The sequence below is a fragment of the Cardiocondyla obscurior genome, linkage group LG19 (genome assembly GCF_019399895.1).
Source record: "Cardiocondyla obscurior isolate alpha-2009 linkage group LG19, Cobs3.1, whole genome shotgun sequence".
In the NCBI taxonomy this organism is placed as follows: domain Eukaryota; kingdom Metazoa; phylum Arthropoda; class Insecta; order Hymenoptera; family Formicidae; genus Cardiocondyla; species Cardiocondyla obscurior.
Window position 1 is genome coordinate 1,737,366 of NC_091882.1, and position 18,899 is coordinate 1,756,264.

General features: G+C 46.4%; 1 protein-coding gene across 2 annotated transcripts in view; it reads right to left on the reverse strand.

The window, feature by feature from the left end:
* The window catches only part of LOC139110025 (uncharacterized), a 47,456-nt gene extending 32,609 nt beyond the window's left edge, over positions 1-14,847 (reverse strand). For both annotated transcript variants that reach the window (XM_070669528.1, XM_070669530.1), the window contains exons 1-3: positions 13,927-14,847; positions 12,783-12,903; positions 12,547-12,586 (exon numbers count right to left, since the gene is read on the reverse strand). In XM_070669528.1, the coding sequence (XP_070525629.1) occupies positions 12,547-12,586; positions 12,783-12,903; positions 13,927-13,979 (214 nt within the window). In that variant the 5' untranslated portion in view covers positions 13,980-14,847. The remainder of the gene's footprint in view (positions 1-12,546; positions 12,587-12,782; positions 12,904-13,926) is intronic.
* Between the last annotated feature and the right edge of the window lie 4,052 nt (positions 14,848-18,899).

The window sequence follows — 18,899 nt, forward strand, 5'->3', positions numbered from 1 at the left end:
AACTACGACATTAATTTAATACGCGCTAACCAGTCCCGACATCATCGCTCGCGCATCGCGAAGTCGCATGCTCGTTGACGGATACGTGCCGCATTTAGAACGAGGGGGGGAGGGAGGACAAATATCTAACGGAATGAGGGGACGCGAGCCAGCGTCTCATCTGCCGATACAAATTAACGCGCGGTCCAGCTTATGACCGCGCGGATACCTAGATACGCCGTCGCGGTACTTGTGCAGATTGTAGTTTGTCGTTCGTCGTCGCTCGCGGCTACGACTTCGTGTTACTAGGATAAAAGGTGAATGACTCGCTACTTGGTACTCATCCCACCAACAGCATCCCGCGCTCCTCGTTTGGAGGGGTAGCGCGTCCTTCTGCCGTGCCTATGCGCGATAGAAACGAGGAGAAACGAAACGAGAGAGAAAGAGAGGCGAGAAGAGATAGATAAAGAAAGGGCCGAGAAAAGAAAAGAGAAGAAAGACGAGATACGACTGTCCGTAAATTACTCGATCATCTTCGAGGTTCGATTTGTCGGACGCGTGCATCTTTTTGTTATGCCGCGACGCCACGGGCCCACTTTCGTGAGAAAATATATAGATCTTAACCGCGTTCGTACGCGTGCTTCCTGCCTCGGTTTTTTATTTTTTTTATTAATCGCACGTGGAACGCGCGGCCGAATATTAATCGCCGTTGGAGAACGTGCATCGTCAATGCGCGCCACGTTTGTTCGTCACGTAATCGAAATTGCCTTTCGTCACGTTAAGCAATTTTTACAGAAAAAAAAAGAAAATTAATCAAAACCCAGAAAAAATTAATACTAATTAATTAATGTTATACTTCAAAGAATATGTTCGAGTTCTTTTTTTTTCACCGTATTATTGTTCATAATCTCGATACGTTAAATAATGATTTTTATCTGTCGGATATCGTATGCTTGACTTTTTCGACAAAATTGTTTGTTAAAATTCTATTTAAGCGTCGTTGCTTAATAATACATTTCGAAAATAATGAAACTATTCGTTGAATTTATGACGAAGACGATGTCAGTAGCCGGCTCTTGCAGCAATTCAGGCACTCTTTTTTTCTATCACGTTGTGCTTCTATATGCCAACGGCGATTGTGCAAGATACGAACCTTCCTACGTACCTATCGAAGTTTGCGCAACAGACAACATCGAAACGCCGCCGTACTGATGTGGATCTTCTCTTACGAACAACCATACGTCCATGAAGTCGGCGCGGTAACTTTAATCAATTTCCTGTCGCGATAAAGATTTTCCTAAATTGTTAAGTTCGTCAGTTTTGACAGTCGCTATAAATGTTCTTTGTACGTGCTGTTACATGGTCTTGAAACGACTGCCGCTAATTCGAAATAACTAGTTTTCAGATTATCGAGTTTTTCAAGGTCCGAAGGCACGGTCAAACTACTTTGGATTCTCTCGGGAGACTTTTTTTTTTTTTTAAATATGAGAACCATTAGAATTACTTGAGAAAGAAAAAAAAAACTACATTTAATTTCCTTTCAATGCCCGCGCTGCTCGAAGGATGTCTAATATAGCGCATAAATATCTTACTGGTCTCGTTTGCATACATTCTGTAGAATTACTAATTTATCTCGTTAAATATATAAATTTAGTCACAAGAAATTTATTCATCGAGAAATAAATATATATATATATATATTTTATAAAATCTATGGTGATAAAAATAAAATTAATCTAAATTAATTTAAAATTATTTAACGCCCATATCGTGTAATTATTCGTTCGCCGTCTCTTCGTCAATTGCAAGACGTTAAAATCAAGCGAGGAACTTTCGGTAATTAATTTGACGTCACGAGAGTTTTTCGATGCGAAACGTGATGCGTTTTCAGTATCTGGCAATTTCCTTCGGTAGAGAAAACCAGTCTCGTAGACGTGGATCTAATCAGGAAACGCGGCATCTTATCAGCGCGCAGTGGCGGCGTCATCTCGACCGTCGTAGTTAAGGTACGGGCGATCTTAATCGCGTTCGAGCGCTACTATGATCCTAGGTCGCCGAAGGACTCGGAAGTCCAGACGCGCGCGGTATCGTCGTCACTTCGAGCTGCGCCTGGAGTTGTGCTCCACTAGCGGGCTGGGAAAAAGTGAAAGACACTACGAGAGGAGGATGCGAAAGAAACGGAGCAAAGAATTGGAGGGGAGGAGAGATAAGGCGATGCCAAGAAAGGAACGGAGATAGAGCGAGAAGGCACGAGGAAGAGGAGACGACGCGAAGAGGGTGACGTCGGCTGCAAGATGCGAGAAGGCGCGGGAGGACAGGAGGAACCCGAGAATAGAAGAGAAAAGTGGGGAATATATAAAGAGGCAGGCAACGCCGGGAGAGGTGGAGGAACATTAGAAAGGACGGAGAATGAACTAGAGTGCAAACGAGCAATTGAGATGAGAAAGGAAGAGAGACGGAGAAAAAGAGAAGCGGAGACGGCTCGCTCGAGTTGTCGAGGCGATTGTGCCGATGTGCGTGGCAAAGTTTTGAGCCGGGATCTCCCTGACCTAACCATTCTGCCTTCTCGCGCCTCTGCGAGGCGACTTTGTCACGGCACGGTCTGACTGGTCGACTATTTCCTAAGGACCATCTCGTACAATGGCATAATATTTGCATCGTAAATCACGGACGTCGCGGCGGACGGAGGTGCGAAGATGCCGAGCCGAAACAAATGCCTCGAACGAGATCCAGGGACATCGCTTCGAATGGATTTTTTAACGTTAAACCTCGGGAAATCGCTTAACTTTCCACGGACCGTGTACGGCGGCGCGTATGAATGTGCGCAATCTGCGATTCGAGTAATACAACATCGGGATGATACATTCGACGACAGTCGCGTGTTTACGTATCGCATGGCTCGCATTACCGGCGACGCGCCTTCTCATTGCTTTGCTCTGTTTCATTCTCGCTTCAGCTGGAACTCCACTGAGAGCTCGCAGCCGCTCTCAGTACGACGCAATGCACAGCCTCTAGGTCGGACGTTCACCCTGTCCCGAGACGGTCTCGCGTTCGCGAATGCTGAATCTCGATTGTAAATTCAGTGATAACAAACGATTCAATTAAGAAAAAAAAAAGAGAGAAAAAAGAAAGAAAGAATACGCCGAGAATATTATAAAATATAACAAAATATTTTAACTTCTATTACTCTAATAAAATTAATAATAAAAAAATTTTACCAACGTCGCCTTGCATCAATTAAAAACGAATTAGAAATTTATCTTATTCAGCGGCATCACTGAGCGTCTCGAGCCCTCCCGATGCTCGATTAGTGACAACTGACAGCTGGTTCATTTAAATTGATTGATAATAATGATTTTTTTCGCGTCAGAAGGAAAGAAAAAAAAAAAAAGAAAGAAAAAAAAAGTCACCCGTCGACGATAAATCTCTCGTCTATCTACTTGAGAACTTAGCATCTCTGCCTCTGCCCCTACCGTTTTTCTCGCAAATCGATTCCAGCTGGATCACTGACCCGACGGTGCGCCACGCCACTCCTCCAATACGGGCTTACGAATTATCGCGGGACCGTGTAGTCCAGGAGGGCCTTACCGGCGTACGTGGCACGCGAGAAGGTACCTTACCTGGCCCAAAACGAACGGCATCTAGCTAACGATATATAGAAGCGATTCACCAATTCGAGGCACTATCTAAGCGCCTTGAGCGGCGGTGAATAAGTGACGATAAGTAGGTAGATGGGTAGCTAGGTAGGCAGAATAGATAGGTTGGTTGACTGCTTGCTCGTTAGGTGCGTTGACCCTCCCGGCGTGTCCAACGTTCAACGAGAGTTAGAAGAGAAATAGAAGTGTGGAAAGAAAGAGAGAGATAAAGAGCGGAAAAGAGATGAGGAGGGAAAAAGGGATGTAGAAAACGAGAGAGAGATATACTGAGATCGGTAGAGGGGAGGGGAGAGAGGTCGCCCGGACGAGAAGTAGAATTCGCGAGTCCGCCGTCTATTCTCAAATTGCCTAAGTACAGCCGAAAACTGACAGATCGTTGAACTCAGTCTCCGAACGGGTTTAGCCATTGTGAGATTAGCATTTATACGATCTACTGTTAGAGCATCGTGTCATGACCGGAGTTAAATCGCCGAAATTTGTATTAGAATGTTTCTTATGCATAATTAAAACGTCAGAAAATTAAGTCTATTAAAAAAAAAAGATTTTTTTTAAATATATTTTTGGACGCTCGGTCACGCGCACGCGGAAACTTTAAATGTACAACAAGAATAATATCTAACGACACATCATCGACGAATGTTCGGGATCGCTGTGTTCGTCCGGTGCTCGTTCGCTGAAACGTACCTATACACACCTTAAGATGCAAATCAATCAACGCGTCTTACTTTTCGAGATGTGACTAAGAATACGACTAGTTATTCATAGATCCTGAGTCATCGCACGTGAGGTTACGAAAGTAATTGCCCACTAAACGAAAGTAATCTGATTGATTAGTCATAAGTAGAAATCTCGCGAGAGAAATCGCGCTTTCTAGGAAATCTTTGTCACCCGGCTGGGAAATTATTTTGCGACATTGCGATTATACTTTGACGATCACAAAATTATTTTTTTCTTATAAGCAGTATTTATTTCGGCGCGATTTAATTTTACTAAATTACTTTCCGTTTCAAGTTCTTTTTTTTTTTTTTTCTCCGAGTTACGAGATAAAATCTGACGCGAATGAAACGCGATATGATAGATATATTTTTCTTTTCGTGATAATATTCGCAAAGAGAGAATTTCGCGCATAATGATAAAAGGAACGATGCATATCCGGAGATCGGACCATTTTTAACAGCTTTAGTGCATTCTCACGGTTCTCTCTTACTTTCCCCTTAGAAAAAAAGGAGTAGAGGGAGAACCACCTTCCTCGTCGGGGAAAGTGAAATCAGTCACCTGCACGTCTGCACGCGTGCTCATCTTGTTCGCTGATCTTACCTGTCGCGTAAATCAGAGGGACGATCGCGACCAATGCTATCATTAATAATGCAACGCATTAATACAGCCACAACGTTAAGACGGACGAATAAGTGTGTTGGGGCATAAAACGAAGAAATCGTATATATGTTATTTTCTTCCAATATTTTTACGAAAATTATTCGCGTTAATTATTTCTCGCGTAGACATATTTATTTCAAATTGTCAGAATTTTCAACTTTATCATCAAATAATCACGAAAACGTTTATGAAATTTAATTTAACATTTAAATATTTAGATTACGTATTCTTCGAATATTTTTCAAAATAATTTATGCGTAACAAAATTTTATATCGTATGTTATTTACGTTTGAACAAGCGGCGTGAATCGAACATATTTTCACTGCTACTTTTAGTGGTGGATCGCTTTCACGTATGTGTCGGTACACGTATCATCCCTAACGCGTGATCGATACGCGATTCGAATCTTGATCGAGAAGTACGCGTGCGGTATGGCATACATAAGCGTGCGCAGCATCGACAAATGGGGATCGACGTACACCGAAAGACAGATATCGCGTTTTTCGCGGCGACAGCGGTTAGCGTACGTAATTCCTAGGCGGCAGAGGCAGGGGATGAGAGAACGGGGAGAAATCAGTCATCGGCAATCCGGCCGGCGCGGTACATACATGCGATACATGTGAAACTCGACGCGCACGACGCTATAATAAAGTCACGTTCGCTAGCTGCCGTCGCCATATCTGCCATTCAGCGTGCAAGTTTGCAATTCGCAGCAATAAAGATTGCCGATTATGCGAGAGTGAAAGAAACGAAAGTCTATGCGATCTAGGTTACTGAAATAGAAATAGTTCGCGTATAAAAATTACCGCGACAGTCGCAAAGTTTTAAGACAATTATTTTTTTTTTTTTTTAACCGAGTAAAATAGAAACGAAATTAAGCTACGAAGTTTTGTAATTAAATATGCGTTATAGAAGCGAACGAAAAAGCAAACGGAGTTATCAGATGCAACGAAAACTGGCACAATGTCAAGATATTAATCGTGGGTTTATTTAGGAGCGCGGAATTAATATTAAAAAAAATACCCGCGGAGTATTCTCTTTTTACGTCGCCTTCCTTCCTTTCTCCTTTTATCTTCACGGTAAGGTGAGCAATTATTTCGCACGGTACACACTACCGGCTGACTTTCACGAGGCTTTCTTCTTTAGCGATCAACTTGCAACGCAATTCCCTCACAGATAACCTACACGTATATGCGGTCGTGCGCACATTTCCTATCGGAGGAGAAACGCGGCGACATTGTCGTGACATTCACAATTTCCTGTGGACGAAGGAAAGTTGCACGCCATTACCTCTACCTATCTATCTATATTCCCCGTCTAAATCATCAACGGCCGACTAATTACGTATTTCTTATTTAAACTTTAATACACGCGTTCAATCCTGAATATTTTCATAAAAAAAAGTCAATTCCTAACAATAAATTAAAATCTGCTTAGAAATAAATAAGCCAGAAGCCCTTTTCCACCTTTTGTAAATCAAAAACAATATACGTCGCGATGTTGATTAAAAAAAAGTTCGCTCGATGCTTCAGTCAAGTTTTAAGGAGGAAACGGACGGAAGGAGAGCCGGCTGCTTCCTCACGACCAAGAGACAAAGTCAAACGGCGGAGCCCTGGCTTTGAAATAGAGAAAAAAAAAGAGCGCTCGAACCTTTGGTAACTCAGATCCGCGAGGTCACGAAATAATATTCGACCGTACGTTTCGGCAAGTGTCATTAACCTCCCGCGTGGTCTTCGCGGCGAAACAATTGCCCGGTCTAGAAATAGCGATCGTCGTCTCACGCAATCGATCCCTAAGGCCTATACCAATGCGTCCCATAGGTCGCGAATTGGGCGTTGCCCTTTCCTGGCTGTTACGGCCGACTCGGACGGACGTGGAGGAAATGTGGAATGCCACGTGGGGGCCCTTGCGTGTCGACGCAACTCACCGAAAGCATCATCCTTCCTCCCACCGCGGGGGAATTTTTCGTGCCGCCGAAATGGAAAAAAAAGCGGAGGAGGAGAAGGGCACAGGGCGCGATAATAGCAGCTGAGGCACCGCGTTGCGAGAGCGAAAGGGAGAGGTACCGGCTGCGCGCTCGCGCTCTGAAAATTCGAAGATCCACGTGGATGGCCCGTTGTCGAGTAGTGTTGCAATCCTGCAGTCAAACTTCTTCTGGTCTTTCCGTTCTTGTTCTTTTTCCTTCTTTCTCAAGACTTTGCCTCGCTCTTTACGATGTCGAAAACGCTTTTGTGTATTTCCCACGGGACGAGAGGCGCAGCCGTAAGAAGTAAAAAGCGGCTCTGTTTGTTAATTTCGTCCCCGAGAAAATTAAATTCACATTCTGACCCCGATCGAAAAGTATTTAGTAAAATATGAAAAATAAAGGATTGCACCCGGCGCGGTATTTAATGTAAAATCTGTTTCCGACTATAGATCACGAAAGGTAAATTAAAAAATAGTAAGGCGCTCTGATATATTTCGCGTCGAGTCGTCGCGTCGCCTCATAAATAATAATAGCGATAAATATAAAAATTGTTACGATTACGTCATTTGTTCGTGCGTATATTACGCGGAATGTGAACATACGAGCTATTTCGAACGCACTCATGCGCGTGTAACACCGACACCGTGCGGTAGAAACATCACGCGAAACGAGCACGGCTGTCCACGGTAACGTGCACTAACTCACGGGACTGATCTATGGTGTCAGGGTCCGCGGCTGCCGAGACTGATAACTCTATTAAAAGCCTGCATCGCCAGCATTGAACTTCTTGGCCTAGATACGAATGCGCGAGGCGACAAAAAGAGAAAAGGTCGAAGTAATATTAATTCGCAGCCGCGAGTGCCTAACGAGATCGCGACGGTGAGATTCGCAATTTTAATTAAATTGTCGTAAAAAAAAAAAACGTCCGGGCACGGGAATCGACCGATAACAGCGACGGCGATTATTTTAAATCACGTACGACCGGTACGCTCGCGCGTGCGTTTGGCCTATCGAGTAATTAGTATGCCCGTTCATTTTTCAAACGTCCACATTGCGCCGTCCCGTTACAGTTCGACGTAACGGGTAAATTTGGTTGCTCGGGGGAACGTTAGCCTCCTCGGTCCGGCAATCACGTCCCAGAAAGAAAGTATCGGAAGACGCGCTAGAAAGCCTTCGGGCGAGACCTAAATATTCTCGAGAATAATACGGGCGGAACGGTATATTTGGTGGAGATCCCGTAAGACGAATTAACCGCTTCTCACGGCTGACCGGATCGGCGAGCGATCCGAACGCGACGCTCGGTTTTGGCGCAGCCGCGGTGCCCGCGCGGGATATGCCTCCTCCGCGTGCAAGTGGGTTGGCAGCCGGATGTAATCGCGAGAGGAGCGTTTGATAATGCGACGGCGACGAGAACGACAACGAAGACGAACAGCCGGATTTCTTTTTTCGTGCGGCCGAGCGGTTCTCGCACGCGGCCACGGCTAACTGTATTTTGACTTTGTGGCCTGAATTGCGGTAACACGGTAACTGGCTCCAGTACGCGACACCTCGGAGTAACGGGCCATATCTCGAAGGCACGGTTCAGGCCTTTACGCATGTAGGTACCTACATAAAAGGCACTCTCACGTATATACGTCATGCGGCGCGCAACTTATATGACCGGTGGGCGTATGTGTGCACCGCCGAACAGACGCGGTATAGGTAACGTGTGCAGATGCGCAACGCTCGAAGAGAAAGAGAGGAAAAAGAGAAATGGGAGAAAAGAAAGAGAGAAAGAAGAGCCGAGAGAAAGAGAGAGAGAGAGAGAACGGAGGAAGAGAAAAAGAGAGAGATCGAGTCGTTGGTGGCGGTTTATCGTATGCGTCCGGTGTACGTCCGCTCGTTCGCGTTGCAACCGTGAATGTAGGTACAGTTAGGTATAAGATACCCGCCGACTCGAGTCTGTAGGTCGGAGGCACGGGACGCGCAGTCCCGAGCGTGTATATCCTTCGCATCCGGGGGATCGCCTTCGAGACGACAGCAGGACCTTGGGCCTTAACCCACTCTTACTTGGAAAGGGACTAGCGACGGCCTCTCTTCTTCCGCGTTTGCTGCGCATGCAGCGGGGACGACGCGCCTTTTGCAACTGCTTTTGCACGGCCACTCGACTGCTCGCAGGCATGCGAGCGTTTTTACCAAACATTCTAACGCGAACGGATGCCTGCCGTGTTTCATTCAAACTATAACGCGAAGGATACGTTACGTAAACGTTCGAGCAATCTCATAATTGTCCGACGCGACCAACTCGCGCGTACCTTGAAAATTATCGCTATCGCGTCCTTCATTTTTGTCGGCAAAGAACGAATTTGCAGCGGCGGGATTTACGATGCGGGGAGAAGGAGGGAGGAGGAATCTTGACGATCGCGCGGAGTACGTACGAATTACGCGGCGATACGTAAGATTGAAAGTAAATCGCGGGAATTCGCGACGCGGCGGTGGCGATCGTCGTTGAAACCGACGACTCTTTTCTAAGCTGTCTTTCTAAAGTTCCTATTCCCGCGCCGGTCGATACGCAACGGCGGTCGTCGCGACGTATGTAAACCTACGGAAGCGTGCCGTGGATCCAGCCGCTCGCGTGCCGCGGCACGCGACACGTGACTCCGGATCCTCCACGATTCTCCCGACACAAACAGGAAAGAATCAGGAAGTGTACGCCAGAGAAAGGTATCCCTTTGTACTCGCGGCGAGTGAAAGGTATCCCCTTTCGCCCCGGTTCGCCATTCACCCCTTTCTTTCTCGAGTCCGTTTTCTTTCTGACGTGGAAAAAAGCGCAGCTGGCCCCGCCAGTTTTGTTATTTCCCAAACCCTTTTTACGAAAATTTCGGGCTTCTTGGCCGCAGCTTGTACGCTAGCGCGATCTCCTTCCGGGTGTTCGTATCTCGCGTTGCATCTAACGTCGGACTGGTTTTCCGGTAAAAAAAAAACCGAGAGTGGGAGGGTACGAGTAAAAGTGATGAGAAAAAAAAAAAGATGCGAGCAGAAGGATGGCGATCACGAGAGGGGAAAAAGAAATTCGGGTAGTTTTCGGCGTCTTTTGTGCCCATATGCCGCGCTATCCACTTCTATCTGACCCGCCGATGACGATCGAATGAACGCGACAAGGAATCGATCACTTCCTGGTAACCGTCGAATTTCATCCTCGAGAATCGACGGCTGAAATGGACCCGGAAGCTGCCGCGTAACTCACGGCCTACGCATGCAACGAGAATTTCAGGAACGCGTCGACTATTTTACCGAGAACTTAAAGCGTACAATGGCTTATCTTAAGACGAAGGAAGTAAATAATGCGAGAAATTAAATATAAAAAATTAAAATACAAATTAATTCGCGAAAATAAATTATTAACGAGAAAATTTCTTTGCTCAATTCGAAATAATGTCGACGACAATAATATTTCAACTTGTGATCGATATGGACTTTCTGCGTGAAAAATTTTCAAACTTTCTATTACAACCCTTTCGCCACCCGCAGCGAACGAGCTTCGCAACCACCTGAGAAGGCCGGTGAAAGAAACGTTTAGCTCTACGAATGCCGACGAAAAATGCAGATGTCCGAGTATTGGTCGGCAATGGTCCGGATATATAGTACTGACCATTCAGGCGGTCAGCTTGCCTCCGACGAAAAATGTCTTTTTAATTGGCAATTAGGCGCGTCGCATGTCCCTTTCCCAGCTGTCATGTAACCGCGGATGAATCACGCGAATCGTAGGCTACGGTGGGCACGCTCGAGTGCCTGCGTGAATGGGTTCAAAGGACGGCGAACTAAAAAGGCCCTAAAAGTTCCTCCAATGTCCGAACATTCTTTGATAATCCTCTGGACACGGCATTTTGTACGGCCGAGTGGCCGGCATACACTCGCCATTGAGCAGCCACGCGCGGCGATGACCTGCGGCGGCGCGTATCCAGGAGCGACGAAAAGGATAAAGGAACGCGAATGAACGACGGAAAAATAGGACGTTGAAAGATGAAACATCTAGATTTTACACATTTTTCATCATTTAATTTGACGGATAGCCGTGCGCGCGGCAAGAGAATAACCTCATCCGTTTGCAATACTTTCGAGATGTGTCACATGCATTTTTCGTTGCCAATAGGATAAAACTATGCTCGAGGATACTCGTGAAAATTTATTTAAAAAAAAGTTTTTTGCATGATAAAAAGGTTAACGTGTATTTAAATGAAATACTAAATATATATAAACTCATGTGCTAGTTTTTTAACTCTCGCGTAAATTTCTATTTTTCTTTTGGAAATGTCAGAAAATTAAGTGCAAACAATTTCGCGATAAAGATAAACGCCGTCCTAAAAAAACGCGATAACGCAATTGAACATCTACTTGTAAGTACACGTTCGAAGAAACAACGTCAGATAAACAATAGGAGCGACTGTCACTTTAGAAAATGATAAAAGAATCGCGGCAGCATATCGGCGGACTTTGAATAGCCGCGGACACGCCTTAAACGTGCCATTAAATCGGCCACTTGGCACCAGAACTCGAGTATTTGGCACGGCTTGAAAAATCCGTACTTTACATTCTTACGAACGCGAAATAAAGTGTCGAATTATATTCTTTTAACATTGGCATCGCGTCGATACTTTACAAAATTAAATTAGACCCCTTCCCGTTCTTTATGAGCGTCAAGAAAACCATAGAATTTTACTGTCGCAAGTTCGATTATTTGCATAGCGACTTGCACGCGGGTTTGATATCAACGTTTACCGTTGCAACGTCTAACAGTGTACGGTAATATAAATTCCAACCTATTCGTGTTCGCGTTACAGTATCGAAATTGTATTATCGCAAATTCCGATATTTATGGTAATAATGCACGTTCGGTACCGTACGACGATGATGGAATCCGCAACGCCAATTTTATATCTTTATCATCGCGATCGCGATAGAACGAAGGGGGAGGATGGGGGGGGAGGGGAAAGAGCAGACGGCGCTTACGTGCGCGGCTATCTTTTCCACTCCGCGCCTCTCACTACTGCAACGCTACTTTCTTCCTTCTGGCCGCGTCGATTCATTCCGACTGCTGATGATGTTTCGAGAACAGTTATGTGGGAGTCTGGGTCACGAGGCGTGGCTTCTATGGGGACACCATCCGCTGTCCCATAGAACCACAGTCCCATTGGCCAAGAAACGATCGCGAGGCACGGCCGGAATAATTATGTAACCTGCGCTTCGCGCGTTACGAGTTGGCACGGGCGTCCGTGACGACACGGAGCATTGCCAAGGGTTGAAAAAAGAAGAACGGGAATGAGAAAGAAGAAGAGAGAGGAAAGAGAGGAAGGCCTCCTCGCCAGTTCTGATGACCTTTGCAACGGAGACGAGCAACGGCGGCAGCGCGGCAGGATCGCGTATGCGAATTTATTAACTTTCGTCTTGGCGCGCGCTCTCTTTCTTTTCGAATACGATTGTCGGCGGAATGGAATTTACAAAAATAAAATATCGACGTTTCTTTTAAGCGCTTCTACGTATAATCGTAAAAGAAAGAAAAATTGTTGGAGTCGTTCTTTTGTACTCACCGATTCGATGCGCAGCAGCGGAGTTAATTCTGCAACTAATCTGTAACATAAAGACAAAAAAAATTTATAGATGCGTTCAAGATAATATTTATTGTTTTAAGAATAATTAATTTTGTACACGACTTTAATTAGTTCGTTATTAAAAATTCTATTATTTGTAATTATTATTGGAATGTAAAAGCAATCTCAATAAAAAAGAAGAAACTGTTAATTTTGTGTAAAGAGAAAATTCTTACCCAAGGGTTGCTCCGCCGATGTATGATGTCCATCCTGAACCTCCTCCTCCTCTCAGAATATCCAGAATGTTGAGTCACATACGCATTCACAACTTCCACTCGCGCACAGGACACTATAATCCTGAAAACATACAAAAGTATTAAAATTCACATTAAAAAGACGCCCAAAATAATTAGATATTTAATACAAAAATTATTCGCTTTCCGAAGAATATCTTTAAGAAGTTAAACTTTTCGAAATTATAAGATTTCTTTCATTCATTAATTTTTTTTTTTTATGATCTCTAATTAATATTGAAACGGCTACGACGGACAGAAACAAACTGATTTTTGCGCGATAAATCTGCTACGTAAGAATTGTAAGTGTTCCGAGTCAAGTATCCGCGTCAAGATCATCGATCGCAGAAGTTAATTTACGATTACAGCACACAGTTAACTGTGGCGTGACGCAACATTTTTCACGATCACGGTTTCTCTTTTTCACGAGTGTGCGGCTACTCATTTCGCATGTATAATTCTCGAGTCATCGGGCTCGATGCCCCAGTAACGGCATTCATTCTCGGTGTCACGAATTTACAATTCAAATAATTAACAAGCGGGCGAAATGCGAATAACGAGCACGACGCTGCGGAATCCCGCAGCGAGACGATACGCTTTCGTCTGGAAGTGACCCGGTCGCGGAATCTGCTCCACGAATATTCGCGGTGTCGAAGCATCGAGCTCCCGCACCGCCAAAGCGAATTTTCGACCTAAATCGCGGTCCGACGTCACGATGTCCTTGACCGTAAACCATCAATAGCTCGAAAATATTCCTTTGAGAGATTCTAAAAGCCCGGCTTTACCTTTGCTCTTTTTTTTTCTTTTTACGCTCTTCGCACTTTCACGGAAAACATTGTCCCCGACTTTTATTCGCAGCTGCGGGGGATACGTGACCTCGTTTACGGACGGCGCTAGAGAAAATTTAGTCACGTTCCATTGCGTATAAGAAAATAAGGAGCCGAGTTCATAAATCTTCGCAAGTTACTTTCTATCGCTCGGGTATCAGATCGTTCTTACATCGTTTCGTCCCGTCGTTTTACTTCGCAGGAAGGTATTTTCACGCAACGTGCCGCAGGAAAAAGAGAGTAAAGCGATTATTACTCACTGGTCACCTTGTTGTTGTTTATTGTCGGAAGCCTGATCCTCGTCGGCAGCCATGATCCTCGTCCAACGTGTGACGTCATCCTCCACCCGCGATCGTTCACACGGAGGCCTAGGATCACTGATCACACTCGCGTGGACACTAATTGACGGACCCACGGGTCGCCCGGACCGATTAAAGCACCCGCAGCTCGCACGTGCTCCCGATAATTACGCGACGACACCGATCGAACGATCGCAACCTTGTCTCGGTAGTCCGCCGTATTTAGCACTCGAACGCCGAAAATGTCGAGCCCACCAACGCTCCGCGACGATAACGAAGCTACGCGGACGACGCGATAGCCGACGCGTGCCGCACATCGACGACAACGAGAAAATATTCGCGGTTGATTCGCGACAATGCACGGACACGTCTACGAGCTGGGACTAGTGAGAAGTATCTGACGTCATAAGTCGATTACATCGATTATCGAGATATCGTGATTTTCTATGCGCTAGTATTTTTTGTGGTCGCATTGCGTCGGAGAGCGTCGCGTTACGTCACGACCGAAGGGACGCCCGTCGAACAACTTCAACTTCGTGGCGTTACGCGAAAAATGGCCAACGGTCGCGGCGGTCCATCTCGCGTTGTCCGATCGTATCCACTTCAAATATTAAATACTACATCGCGATCGGAGTCCGTGGGTGCATCGCGAGTGTTATATAGAACGAGGATATATTGTACCGATGTGCTCTGGAGTCAGGAGGACAACCTGTTGATCGTCTCGCCGGCTGGAGTAGTGAAGAACGAGAGACGCTGATCGAACGGTCGTATTCTTGACTTGATAGTCCGCCGTATTTAGCACTCAAACGCCGAAAATGTCGAATCCAGCAATGCTCCGCGATGATAACGAAGCTGCGCGGACGACGCGATAGCCGATGCATACTGTACATTGACGATAACGAGGAAATATTCGCGGCCGATTCGCGACAATGCACGGCGACGTCCATGAGCCGGTGCAGCTGAGAAGTAACTGACGTCAGTCATCTAGATCGAGTATCGACATGGTAATTTTCTATGAGCTAGTATTTTTATGGTCGGGTCGCGTCGGAGGGCGTCGGGTTACGTCGCGACCGGAGGGACGCCCGCCAAACTTCGTGGCGTTACGCGAAAAATGGCCAACGGTCGCGGCGGTCCATCTCGCATTGTTCGATCTTATCCACTCCGTTTATTAATACTGCATCGCGATCGGAGTCCGCGGGTGCATCGCGAGTGTTGAGTATTGTACAGAACAAGGATATATTCTACCAATGTGCTCTGGAATCACGAGGATAACCTGTTGATCGTCTCGCCGGCCGGAGTAGCGTCCAACGACAATTCATGGATCGACGCCGAGACAGAGCGGACAGAACGAGACAGAACGGAGGATCTACACCACCAGTGAGTAGCGAGCAAGTTTCATTACGTAACTGATTGTCTCGCGTACAGCGATGATCATTAGCAATTGCCCGTCGAAGCTTTTTTTTCGGGGTGGAGAGCGAGAGGGAGGACGGGGTCAAGCTCGCGGTCTTTGCTGCCAGAAATCGGACGCGGCTCTGCGCATCTCGATGCATCGCAGCGTTAAACGCGTATGCGTGTCGCGTGAATGCGTGCATATGTATGCACCCTGGAAAGCAGATACGGCGCTTGCCGCGAGCGACCGTACGCATTTTCGTCGAGCGGCGATTAGCTCGGGATACATCGCGTGTTTTAACGACGCCGTTAACCTCGCGTGCCCCACTGCCGCGAATACATTGCGTTCAGTAAGCACACGTTCCGACGAGATACGCTTAACCAGCCACTTGACTCTACCCTTGCGTTACGGATTTAGTTAATCTCGAGTTAACCGCGGAGAATCCGTTCGCGGCAGGCTGAATCTCGCGGCGCGACGTCTCTCAACGAAAAGGGGACTCGTTCCTCGAATCGTAGACATCCACTTCGGAAACGTGTAACAAGAAGAAAAGAAATAAAAAGTTGATAACTCCGTGGCTGGTATAATTGTATCGCGCATACATTAGCGAGACGTTGCCTCGACCGGGCGTAATCCTACGGAAATCGCAACGATTCTACCGAAACCGGTTTCCGATTGTGTAGCTATTTTCGGCGGTTCGTAAACACATAAAAGTCTTTTACGAGGACCGACGCCCGGGCGTGCTCGCGCTAAGAAGGTACTCGACGTGCAAATACCCGCGTACAGACTCGGACCCCTGCTTCGCGCGAACCGCGATTTCCATAAATTATTGCCGGGCGAGTGATTGAAGATCGTATATCGATCCTCGTTGCTTCGTAATAATTGCTACCGGAATAAACACCCGACGAATATCCGAAAAGATTTCGTTCGCCGCGCGAAGACGCTACGCCGGATTATTCATCGGCGAAATAGCGCGAACGAATTCATGATCACGGCCGCGTTTCGTCCTCTTCAATTTCTTCGCGCGTAATGAAGCTGTGAATTATTTCGTCCGACCGATTCGGCGGTCTTATTCGTTGCGTTTAGGCGCGCGTATTAGTGCCCTTTGAATTAAAATGTCCGAAACGTGATACGCTACGGGGGACACGCCGAGGGCACCGAAGAGGTTACCCGCCGATGCTCCGGAGGTGCAGTCGCAGACGTGAACGTTGCACGTGCCCGATGCCGTAACACGAGACACCCGTAATCGAATACGCGAGCGAACGAGATAGAGCATGTGATACACGCACACGACGGGACGCGCAAAAAGAGATGCCGGAAAAAAAAAAAAAAGAAGAGGAAAAAAAAAAAAAGGAGCGACGAGGAGCCGCCGGATAGAACGTTCACGGGTGCTCCTCGCAACTCGGCCGGCCGTTCGATCGGACGGTACCACGTCGCTCGAAAAAAACCGCGAGGGGTCAGGGCACAGGATGCATTGATTTTTTGCTTCGCGTACGTCGGCGCTTCTTCCTCTTGACCTTCTTTCTCTTCTTCTCCTTTTTTTTCTCTTCTTTTTCTTTCTCTCTCTCTGTCTCTCTTCGTCGTCCCACCCCCGTTTTTTTGTGCTTTCCGCCTTTCCGACCGAAAATGCATAACGGTACGTGCCACGGCACAGACGCGGACGCAAACCTGGACGTGGGACCCCCGGGGGGGAGGAAACGTGCGTGGCATCGGGCTCGGAATCGGCTGCGCGCGTGCTGCGCTTCGCATCTCAACGAAAATAAATTCTCGGCCGAGTGAGAGGAAGAGGAAAAAGATCGGCTCGGAACTAGATCCCCCGGCCGGCTCGCGACGTGGCGAGGGAGAAACGATAACCGAAGGATACGGACGTGTTCCCCGGTCCCGTGAATTCACAATTCAGATCCCGCCGCGAGGAACGACGGCCGCGTGCGCCGGAGTTCGCGTCGTCGCACAAGGATGGAGAAACGTGACGCGAAAACCGAGACCTTTCCCGTGCATCTCATTAGGACAACGCGGGCTAGGACCCAGGCCTGCTTATCGGGCCAGATATACTTTACGATCGAGAAGCGAGGGGGCATCCCGTTGGCGAGCTGCCTAATTGGACATCTCGCTTCCTAGTACGATTCAAACGAGCCACCGACTTCCTTTGAACGAGTTAGACCGAGCAAAAGGCACTTACGCTAGATTAGATATCTTTAAGTGCTCCCCCGTTGCCATTTCGCCGACAGATTTTGATAAAATAATTTGATCGCAGAATTTTATATCTATTCTTACAAACAGATTTTTTTTTTTTTTAACAGTAATCTACCATATACGTGTGTTTACATATCTGTTACAAAAAAAAAAAGAAAAAAAAAGAAATACATTACTCAACAGGTATCGATGTATTATCTCGTTTTAACAATTTCTTTGGTAAATTAGTGCCACATTAGTTTCTTATTTCAAATTCTGCGTCTCCAGAATATTGTAAAGAAGAATTCGGCAAAAAAATAGGGCAAAAAGGCCGATAAGCACGTCCGTTCAAGTTCCTTCTTATTCTTTTTTTTTTTTTTTTTCTTTCTTTCTTATCTTTTTCTCTCCACCTTTCTTCGCGTCGGTTCTCTAGCCGGTATTCTCATCAGGAAAGAGCAACAAAGCTGCTCGTGCTGCTCTTTGTTTCTCTCTTCCCTTTCTCGACCTTCCCTCTCGTCTTCCTTCATCCGACACACCGATGAGGAAGTTTAACGCCTGCTCGGCATGGCCTGCGTTTGCCGCGCATCCGTGAAAGTGAAACGGAGAAAATCAGGTTTCGAAGACGAGCCTTCGAATCTCCCTTTGAACGAAGGTGGAGGTGAAGGTGAGAATAAATCATTTGTTTTTTGCGCGCAAAATAAGCGTTCGTCGTTGTCTATTGATGCAGAATCATTCGGATCAGAATTGCTGATCCGCTCGTCCTCCCTCACGTTTGATTTATTGACGGTAATACGAAAAAGGCCCTTTTTCTTCTTTCTTTTTTTTTTTTCTTTCTTTCTTTCTTTTTTTTTCCTTTTTTTTTTTCTTTTAACACATGCTATAAAACGCCATTAAGTCTCTGAATTTTCTCTCATCGTCTTCGTAACTTTATTATTTGCTATTTCGATACGCCGGAGAACCCGCCGCGGCGACGAATAATTTCAAACGAGCAAGCGAACGTACGCGTAATCAAATGCCCTTTATCATTCCGCTTCCTCCGCATTACACACGCGGGCGTTACGTAACGCGTAAGCTCTTGAATAGTTTTACTCCTCGCGGCATTTTTAATGACCGCTCGTTACGGGCCACGTAATAGGTCTAATATTTTAAACGGCGCCCGGTTATGATAATGCCCAATGTTAAGGACTCGCCGTTTGGACATTAGCTAGCGGTCAATGACAGGGGATATTTTGGTCGCGATCGGGCCGCGCTGCGCTGTTACGCCACAGCCCGATAAATATCTCACGGAAGGCCTCGATACACCGCCTCAGCTGAGAGATTGCTCGAGTCAGCTGACTGCGAGTCGTATTCTCGACGCGGGGGTCAATCCCTCCTT